The sequence below is a fragment of the Corvus kubaryi genome, unplaced genomic scaffold, assembly GCF_017639235.1.
Source record: "Corvus kubaryi isolate FWS band 111438036 unplaced genomic scaffold, C.kubaryi_AGA036_p1.0 37396, whole genome shotgun sequence".
Lineage (NCBI taxonomy): Eukaryota > Metazoa > Chordata > Aves > Passeriformes > Corvidae > Corvus > Corvus kubaryi.
Genome location: NW_024581135.1, coordinates 14339675 through 14350400, shown reverse-complemented (window position 1 = coordinate 14350400; position 10726 = coordinate 14339675). Strand labels below are relative to the sequence as shown.

Sequence of the window (10726 nt, the reverse complement as noted above, 5' to 3'; positions counted from 1 at the left end):
ATGCTTCCTGTGTCTCAGGTTGGGGGTGCAATGCAAGGCAGCACTGAAAGTTTATGAGTACAAATTTGTGAGCACTTGTGTCTCCAGAGCTGCCTTTAATGAATGACTTCCAAATGCTCTGCACTTTCAGGTGGCTCAGGGCAATGGGTCAATGGCTTTCTTCCTGTTCCTCACTCAGCTAAAATTTGTTGGAGCTGTTCATGGACAAGCTCCCACCTCACCCACACACATTTCAGAGCTTGTGCAAAGCTTCCCTCTCTCTGGGCTCCCTGTCAGAAAGTGGCCTGATCTGCTGGCCTTTGTCATGAACACAAAAACTGAGTGGCAGAAACAGCTGAGTTAGAGAGCTCAGCTCCAGGAGGAAGGGTCCCAGAGGACTGTGCAGATCTGGGGCTTGGAGCCTTCACATTGCTGGCTTAGACTTCACAGCACTTCTCACAGAAGCACTGGGAGATTTGGAGGATGGGAAGAAGCAACTGGAGTGAAAAGCCACTTGGTCTGGAATAAATGCAGTGTGTAGAGTTACAGCTGCATGCCTGGGTGCCCTGTCTGGTGCCAGCACAAAGGCACTGCTTGGAAGCAGATGCTACACTGGCATTAATTTGCAAAATCCTGTGGGAACTGGCTGATGCACCTGGCCAGGTCTTCCCACCAGGACTAAGGGCTTGAGCTCCCCATAACCCATCACTACAAATGCCTCATGCCTCAGTGGCTCTCACCATCTGGTGAGGTGCTGGGAAAAGGAGGCAGAGAGGACACAGGAGTTACGATGCCCCAACACTGTATCCCATAAAAAGTCACAGCATGTGCAGGTGGGAAGAGCGTCATTTCTGCTTGGTCTTCACCCCACATGTGGAACTTGGGCCCAGCTTTATTCTTACAAGAAGTCTCTGGATTTCTCAAGCACAGTTTTTGGAGGGCAAATGCTGTAGGAAGTCAACATCATCTGTTTTTTCCAGACCAACCATAATACAGGCAAGGACCACACAAACCTCATGTCCCTGTCAAATGAAACCTGTTTGGGTGATTCTCTGAGCCTGGCTAGATTCTAACCAGCAACATGGCCTACCTCTCCCCTGTGTCCTCTCATCTGATAGGCTTCTGGGAAGCCAAATCCAGGCAGCTGGCAGACCCTGGGCTCCCTGAAGCATGTCCAGTTGGTCCGAGCAGAGCAGCACATCCAACACCCACATGGGGCCTGCATGTTTCTCTGCCTGCTTTGACATCTGCTGCACATTTTTTTGGAGTGCTTAGAAGCACAGCATGGGCCAGATGTGTCTGGAGACTCATGGTGTGGGCAGAGAAGTTACAGCCGGGTTCATGCATAATTAACACAGGCTCCTTCCAGCCTCCTGGCTATTATGATGGTTCATACCAGAGAGAGACCTTTAGTCTGCTATTTTGGCAGAATTAATCTCTGTAAATTAACCCTCCCCACTCCCTGCTCCCTGGATTGCAGGCATTTAAGAGCAAAGGTCTTAAAGCAGCAACACTGCTAACCTGCTGAGACTGGGGGATTAAAGTTGTTGGACAACACAGCAGGTGTCCTGCCAAGCAGCAGCCAGGCAGCAAATGAGCAAAAATATTCCATCAGCTGTGAGCAACCAGGAAATCCAGAACTTTTGTCTTTCTGTTCATCCATCCATCCATCCATCCACCAACCCATTCTCCTGCTCTCCAGTTTGCCAGTCACCAAGATGGGAGTCATGGGCTTGGAGACTTTAAATGCCTCCCTCCATTGTAATATTTGTGTAAAACCCATTTTAAAAAGACCCTGAAGGCACAGGGGTTTAGAAGCACGTGATAGTACTGCCTGCACTCTGGTGGTGATACATAGTGGAGTAGGTATCTGCCTTGATGGGACTCTGCAGTGTATGTAATTTCTACAGCTCCTTTGTAGTCACTCCTGAGCCACATCCACTCTCATGCTCTGATTTTAGCAAATAGAAAATCTGTTTGAAACAACCTTCCGAACAACTGTCTGCAGTCTTGAGGAGTTCAACTCTGATTTACAGTTGTTCTCTCTGACTCTTCCTGCACTGTGAGCTGTTTCAGCTCCAAAGATCCCCAGTTATCCAGTGCTGGGGTTGGGATCTGGTCTCTGTTCTCCTCTGGCTCTGTTTTGTTCATGGTGATGCTCTGTTAGGAGCTGATGAGTGCTCTTATATGGCCTCTTCATCAGGACAATCACATCAGCAAGAATGGCTGAGCTCACAGGGTGTTTGAACTTCAGCTTGAGATCCTGAACTATAAAGCTTCAGGCAAGTTTACTGATGTCTCCTGGCTGTCCCAGCCTGCTGGATTAGTTGTGTTGAGTATGAGCTTTGCTGGTCCCTGCTGAACTTCAGCTGCAGCCTGCAAGCAATGGGTGCAATCACTGCAAGAGGGACTTCAGGGCCTGTGTGTTATAACGGGAATTTTCCAGGATACCAGTGCTGTAGCCTGAGTCTCACCAGATGCTCTGGCACATGGAGGAGGGGGGTTTTCATCACTGCACGTTTCTGTTGCATGGCCCTAATGGGCCCTCCCTCCTCCTTGCTGCTTTTCTAGTATCTGAATAAGCCACAGCATCTGTAAATGTACAGCAGGGAAGCTATGCCACAGCAGTGGCTTAATTTTGCTTGGCAAATTTATTAAAAAAAAAAAAGCCATTGTCCAGAAGATAACTGAGGAGGATGGTCAGGGTCTCGGGACAGCAGCAAGGGGAAAGCCACACCTAAGCAGTGCTGGAAATGATCCTCTCCAACCTTCTAGGAAAAGCCTCCTCTTGCTTGTGACCCTGGGTCTGAGAATTAAATTGCTGACTAGCACACCTCAGGATGTTAATGATGCGTATTAAGGGGATGTGTCAGGTACAGCAATAAAAATAAACTGAACTGCCTGAGGCAGGCATGGAGGAGCTCTCAGGGGAGAGTAGGAAGGCTTTTCCAGCAAACAGACTTGTTTGCAAGCTGCTGCAGTAAGACATAAACATCTTCCACAAGCAATATCTGCCTTGGATATGCTCATGCTGCTGTTTGGGAACCTTTATAGACTGCAGGTGCCAAAGAAAGAGAAATACAGATCAGGCCTTAAATACTATAGTAATGCCATTATTCATCTGTGTTACATTAGCAGGTTTTCACTCAAATGCCTCCAAGCAGAAACACTGAAGCAAACAGGGAAACAGGTTTGTTTCAAGTACGACTTGCAGGTTATGAAACAGTGCAAGAGAATGAGTGACATGACTTGAAGGCGCTGGTCCCAGCTTGGACCCTGATTAAAGTCATCACAAATGTCAGACCTGGGCTCTTAAGAAGCCCTTTCTGAGGCATCTGGGTTGCAGAGCTTTGCAATTTGAGCAAAATGGGGAAACTTGGAGAAATCAGTCTGAGAGTGGTGTTTTGCACCTGCAGACCTGGGTTGTGTGCCAAAGCACTTGCCAAGGTGGGTGGTAGCAGAGGACAGACAGACAGCTCCAGACAGCTTCTCCAGAATGGTTTGGAGGATTGGAGCCCTTTTCCAGCACGGGTGGCAGAACATCACAAAGAGCTGCTTGGGCATGCCCTGAAGCCGTTGTGAATCTGGAGCTCACAAAGCTGCTCCTGTTACCCTGCGGGAGCTTTTAAAGCTTGGTACCACCAAGTCCTTAGTTCTGCTCTGTTCAGCACTGGCAGAGCATCTGTAGAGCTTTCTACCTGCCTAAAGGTCACATCCCTGACTGACAACCTGGGTGAGCTGAGTTGTTAAAGGTGCACTTCAGTGCAGCTCAAGTGGCTACCAGGAGCTTGAGTCATTATGAGCTGTGGGGAGAAGGGCTCAGCTTTAGGTCTCTCCCCACAAGGTGGGATTGCTTGACGTTGTGATCTTGCTAGAGCTTGAACATTTGAACTGGAGATTTGGAGGGAGGGGGCTGTGTCTGCTGCCAGGCATTCAGACAAAGAGCTTCGGGAGTTTCAAGTGTGCCACTAAAGGGACTGCAGAGTTGCTGAGACCTCTCTTTACAGCTCTAGTGGTGACCCAAGGATGACAGACAGGGTCACCTGCCAAATCCCTGGTCTGCTGGCCATAATGAAGGTGGAGAGGGGTTAGGAAAAGGGGTGATTTTCTAAGGGCTGTTATGAAATCTGAACGACACTGTGCTGTGATTGAGGTGAGATCCTAAGGCTACCAGTGCAGGGACACATCAAGCCCAGCTCCTGCAGCTGAAATTCATCAGCACATTCCAGCTCTGAACAGCTCTTGAACCCTTCTGTCTGAGCACTCACGGGGGTAACAGGCTCTATCTTCTGTCTCCCCACTTTTCTCTTCTCTGTGCAAACCTCATATGCTAAGATGTGTAGCAAAATGAAATTAAAAGATGAAAAATAATAACTAGTTATTAGTGGCTCAAGCTTGATGTAGGATGCTAAATTGCAGTTCTCAGGGTTGCCAGAGAGAAAATACAACATTTATTTCTTACTTTTTTTTTCCTGGAAAATATTAAATTCTTCTACAAGCTGGCTGTTTTCCCCAATGTTCAGCTTTGACCCATTTACCTCCTTGCCAGAGGGTAATCACACCCCAGTGCCACCTTCTGAACAGAGTCAGGACTGCTGCTGCGTGTGTCATTGTCACTTAGTGCCAGATGCAGGGGGAGAGCCTCCTACCCCCTGGCACAGCTGACAGGCTCCAGGCTCTTCATTATCACCACAGTGAACCTCCCGGCAGTGGCTGCCAGCTGAGAAGTGTCAGGCACTGTCCCTGCCAGTGTTTCAGCTGCTCTGTTCCCAGCCAAGGGGAGCGGGGTTTGAGGTTTGCATGTTTGCTCTCAGGTATAACTCCTCTGTTCTCTGAGCCCCATCCCCTTTGACAGTGTATTTAGTGTTACACCTAAGCCTCCCTTTCTCTGCAAAGCAGTAGTGTTGGTTGTACATGGCTTCTGGTTGTAGAAAACAGCTCCTTTTTCTCTTCCTGTCTCTAATTGCTACCTTGGAAGGACCTGTTGCTACCAGAGGCCTTGCAGTGTGCCAGACAGATGGTGAGGAGCCAGTCCATTACCTCCTCAAGAGAGAGAAATGATGCAGAATGATTTGGCTGGCACAGGCGCACGCGGGTCAGTGTGAGAGGCCTGCAGTAAAGCCTTCGCACGCAGCACCAGGCTGTGCACCCAGCTCCCGGCACTCCCATTCCCTCAGAGTCACCCACATGCAGTGGAAGGTGAGATGAGGTCTGGGGAAAGCTGCAGGGACAAAAGTGCAGCCCCACACAAATAGCCAAGCTTCCTCCACACCACATGAATTTAGTCCTGGAGCTCTGGGCTAATGGCCCTGCTTGCAGATTCATCCTGCATTGGCTTATGGTGCTGTTGAGAACAAAGCTGAAGAGTTGATGGGAGGATGGCAGAGCTGGTGATCCCACCTTCCTAAGCCAGATTTGGGGGTGATGGGTGCTAGGTGGCCTTTGCTCTGCTTTATGTCGGGAGAGGAGTTGCACTATTGTGCCTCTCCTGTGGACTCCAGCACCCCTGCAGCGTTGGGACCTCCAAGCTGTTCACTGTGTGACCTTCTCAGTGGCACAAAGGGCCAGATGTGTGGTTTTATTTGGTGGAGGCGTGGAGCAGGTCAGACTGTGGCAGAGTGGGAATGGGCTGTTGAAAAGATTACTGAGTGTCCCCAGTGCTCAGTGTTTGCCTTTGGCTGGGCCAGCTGCTGGGGCAGGTGGCAGGAAGGGGACTGGAGTAGCTGCACCCAGGGAGGAGACTGGGTTTAGCTGAGCCCAGTCCTGCTTCAGTGGGGGAGCAAGCTCTCTCTCTGCTTAGCAGCTCTGTGGCCATTTCTGTGGCCAACTACCAAATAAGCTGGTACCACCCACCTCACTCATGCTGCACATCCATGATAGACAATTTGAGGGCTGTCTGCCCTTGCAGGATTTAAGCCAAGGAGCAAGGCTGGCAGAGGCAGAGCAATCTCCTTCCAGTTGCAACCTGCAGAACTCAGCCTCAAGCTGAAGCTGTTGTCTGCTCCTCTCCAAATGCAGCCTTTTTCAGGGGAGTGCATTTGGTTCAGGGGTTTGGTCACTGGACTGGTATCAGTGTCATGAATGCCTGTACCAGCACAAGTCACCTCTTTCCTTCTCACCCTTCAGTCAGGGTTTGAAAGTCCTTGCAAAAAACATTGCTAACTCCTGGCTGGCTTGGGCATTAAAGAGGTTACCCAGTACTTGAACTCCCTTCTTGCACTGCAGAAGGATGGGACAAGGCTTGCTGGGTGATCCTGCCTTCCTAGGATGTGTCTGACAAACATGCAGGGCGCTGAGGTCTCACAAGAATGTCACTTCATGGGAACACTGAATTTGGACTGAATCTAGGCTGAAGATTTTCAACTCTTCTGAATCCTCTGTATCTGCAGGAGGCTGAAGTCCATCTTTGTTTATCCTCCTGCCAGTCCCACTGTGATTTCAAGGGCATGTATCTCACAGCTAGAGGTGCCCTATATACTTCAATGCCAGGAGAGACTCTCTCTCCTCAGCCTGTTTATGTGCTTGATTTTTTGATTTGCAGGAGATGCTATGGACCACATCCCCAAGTCTTGTTAAAGACACCAATTTCTGCTCTTGGTTTTATAGGGCAGTTTTCTCAGCAGTGTAAATCTGAGTGGGGAGGTTTTATTCTGGATGACAGAGAGGAGTCCAGGCTTAGAATATTTATAACATAGCTTATAGAAAGCTATTTGACAAAGTGAATGGATTTGGGGGAGTTATTTCTATTTTTTAATTTTTCTGAGGAAGAAGCATTGACGTTTACCTTGGAACACAGCCTGAATATGTCATCATCTAAATGCAGGGTGTCCTGACCACAGCAACTTGTGTTGTTTGTAGTGAGTTCTGTGGGATGTGCATTGCCACTGTGAGATACCACCTAGGGCTGTGATCATGTCAGATCTCACAAAGTGGCTCAGAGCCAGCTCATGTGAGGCCTTCAAAAGAAAGCTTGGCTCTTTGAGATACTTATGGTACTAGGATACCCTGGTTGAGGATTCTGCCTGGCCTCTATTTGAGGGAGCAACTGCACTTTCTGGTTTGTGATGGCCATCACAGATCTACTGTCATGGGGATGTTATTTTTGGTGTCTTGCCCTCATTCATCCAGCCTCACTTCAGGTCGTTGTGCTTTCCTGGTGAGATGCAGGATTTCTTTCCATTGCCTCTTCAGCAGTGCTGTCAAGAAACCCAAGGCCATGCACTATTGAACAACTGCCATGCTCCATCCCAGATGTGGACAGGGTAAAAGGTCCTATGCCCATAGGTGCTCTTTGAGATCTCCAAAGCCACCACAATGGTGTAAAACAGCTATGTGCTCCAAGTAACTAATCTCTACTCTTTTGTCCTTCCTCCTTCCCTCTTGTCCCCTCCCCATGCAGTGGCAGGCCATCTCTCTGACAGTCATTGAGAAGGTTCAGATAGCAGCGGCCATCCTGGGTTCCCTCTTCCTCATCGCCAGTATCTCGTGGCTCATCTGGTCGACCTTCAGTCCTTCAGCCAAGTGGCAGCGCCAGGACCTGCTCTTCCAGATCTGCTATGGAATGTACGGCTTCATGGACATTGTCTGTATAGGTGGGTGATCGCATCTCACAGCGCGGCCACGGCCGCCGGCTCACTCACCTGTGGAGAGGAGTGGGAGGTGGCATCGAGAGCCAGCCCATACAGTTTGGCTTGGATTGAGTGTCCACAGCTTTTCCTCCTCTTTGCTTTTGTGGCCCATTTTTCACTGTTATCTCAGCTCATCTGGGCAGCCCCAGAGTGTTTCTTCTGCTGGGCTGGCAGAGGGACCTGCAGAAATGCCAGAGAGGAACAGATGTCTCTTCAGAGCAAGAAGTGGGTGGGAGTATTTAGTGGGTGGGGAGGCTGGGGAATGTAAAGCTTTAGAGAAACTCCTTTCCTCCTGGAGTAGCTAATTTAGGGACTGCCCCACAGTGGGCATGGCAGGGTCTCTCCACACACAGCTCCTTGGCTCTCCAGCCCAGTCTCTCTGCCAGGCAGGAGTGGCTTCCCCTATTTTGGCCCAACTTGGAGCTCAAGTCCCAACCAGGTCACGGGCCAGCCTGGGGTCCTTGTCAGGTTGCTGGTACAGAGCAGGTCTGAGGATGCAGCTGCCTCACTCACACTGCACAAGCCCAGAGAGCACAGCAGCTGCCTGACCCCAGCAGAGTGTCCCTGGGAGCTCATGCTGTGGGACCAGTGCAGGCCTGCAGGATGGAGGGACATAGCTGCCAATACCTGCAGCAGCTCCTGAAACACTGGTGAACACCAGCCACCTGCAAACGTGCCCCTGAGCAGTGTGCACCTGAGCACAGGCCATGAGGTAACTTGTCGGTTCAAGTGACCCTGACAGGAAGCAAAGAGGGAACAGAAAGCTGGGTCCTCCCATCACTGGTATGAAGTTAGAAGAAGCCCCCCAAAACTCAGTGGGAAAAGGCAGTCCTCTTGACGATGCGGGTATGTGTATGTGTGGATAGAGCCATTCCAGAGGGAAGAAGAACAGCCCCCATTTCACCCTCAGGAGAAGCAAGACAGAGCAGCAACTGGTGAAATTTGGGTACAGAAGTAAAACAGACCCAGTGGCAGGGACAGAATTCTGGACTGCACACCCTGGTATCCAGGTTCATATGGCTCTTGGCCTCAGCAGCCTTCCAGCACAGAACTTGGGCCTGCCAAGACTAAGGACAATTCCTCCCACTGTTGCCATCACTGTGCTAGCAATGAGATGTGAGCTTGGCCTGTAGAGATCATCCTGCTCCTTCATGAGATGCTGGTGGAGCTGCCACATCTCCGCAGGATCAAAGGGTGGCAAAGGGGGTGAAAGAGAGGTGGGAAGCACCCACGTGTTGGCACAGTAGGCGATGTCCTCTTGCTGGTGGAATTGAAAGTGGAAAAAAATTATCCCTGTGCATGTGTGGTGGTGTGCACATGTGTCACCTTGTTGGCAGGGGACAGAAGTGGAGAGCTCTGGCCTGGGCAGACATCAGTAACATGATTAACTGGCTTTGATAAAGCTTCAAGGGCTGAGGGGAACTGATTAGCTCATCTGTCAATAGGAACTAAATCCTCCCACATAGCAGAGAACAAACCATGCCAGCCTTGAACTGAAGGGGAACTGGGCAGACAGATTCAGATTTGAGGTTCATTTTTCAAAATTTTTTGTTAATTTGTCTAAGGACCTTGCCTCTATTTCTCTTTTCCACCTTCTCTGATGGAAAAAGAAGTTTATTTGCATTTCCACTGATGTCACCATTAAGTGTAATGCCCTCAGCTGGGAGCTTTGATTTTTTTTTCCAGCCAAAGAACATGCAGACATCCCATTCCCAGGAACGTTTCAAGAGTCGTGACTTGGGTCATCCCCTTGTCTCATGTTCCTTCCCGCACAGCTGGGGTGCCAGACATGCTGGCTTTCCCACAAACTCAAAAGCCAGTGGGAAGCATTACAGATGCAGTGAGTTAACATGTCTGTACGTGGGTTCTCTTGCCCAGCACTCAGCAACTACCCAGAGCTGGCTCCACTTGGGCTGTGTGCAGCACGTCTGCCTGTGCTGCCAGGCAGCCCACCCATGCTCGTCCAGGAGAGGGGATATTCTAGAGCACATGAGCTCTGTCTCCATTCCTGTAGAAAGGCTCATATGCACATGCTGCCAGCCGTCTGCCCCTGCCACCCTGCAGTGTAAAACTTGCTTGTATAGTGCAGTTCTTGCTCTTTTCAATCCCAGCTGCTGTTGCTGCTGCTGCTGCTCCCGGCCCAGCAGTGAGTGGAGAGGAAATGAGCTCTGAGCAGTACTGACACGCTGACAGTGTGAGTTCACTCTCCTCCCCACCTCGTCCTCCTCCTCTGCCCAGTTCGAACTCAGTGACCAATGAGATCTTCAGCGGGAGCTGTGACTCCCTGGCTGTTGATGGGGTCAGCTCTCTTTTCTGAGGGACTTCCCCTCAGCCCTGCAGATTTCAGGGGGCTGCATAAGCAGTAGCCAAAAGGCTGGTCTGTTCCACTGAGAGGCAAGGCCAGGTTGGGCCAGGGGAAAGGAGTGATCAAAGGGATTTCTTTCCTATGAAGACAGGCTGAGGTTGTTGGGGTTTTTCAGCCTGGAGAGGAGAAGGGTCTGGGGATACAGCTTTCCAGTGAGTAAAGGGGCCTACAAGAGAGCTGGAGAGGAACTTAGGGCAAGGGCATGTAGTGATGGGACACAGGTCATGGCTTTAATTTGAAAGAGAGTAGGGTTAGATATTAACAAGAAGTTCTTTGCTGTGAGTGTGGTGAGGCACTGGAGCAGGTTGCCCAGAGGAGTTGTGGGTGCCCCATCGCTAGAAGTGTTTGAGGCCTCACTGGATGGGGCTCTGAGCAACCTGGAGTAGTGGGAGGTGTCCCTGCCCGAGGCAGGCAGGCAGGCTGGAATGAGATGATCTTTAAGGTCCCTTCCAACCCAACCCATTCTATGAACACCACAACTGAGGTGAATTCCTCATTCATTTTAACTGTGCAACTGTGAGGGATGCAGCAGTGTCTCCCTAGAAGGCTTGCAGTGAGTTCCTCACTGTGGAACAGCTTTTCTCCTTCTCTTAATCTTCTTCCAAACCTTGCTGCCTCATGCGGGGTCTTTTGATCAACAGATGGTGAAAGGCAGCTCTGGAGATTGAAAGTTCTGCTCCTGGTTGCCAACATGGCCCAAAGCCTCTTGTTATTCCTCCGTGGGTTTTAGTTCCACTTCTGCAAGTTCAGGATA

General features: G+C 50.2%; 1 protein-coding gene across 1 annotated transcript in view; it reads left to right on the top strand.

The window, feature by feature from the left end:
* The window catches only part of MARCHF4 (membrane associated ring-CH-type finger 4), a 104065-nt gene that overhangs the window by 69474 nt on the left and 23865 nt on the right, over window positions 1-10726 (top strand). Inside the window, exon 4 of the mRNA XM_042040526.1 lies at window positions 7379-7571. Coding sequence (XP_041896460.1) covers window positions 7379-7571 — 193 coding nt within the window. The remainder of the gene's footprint in view (window positions 1-7378; window positions 7572-10726) is intronic.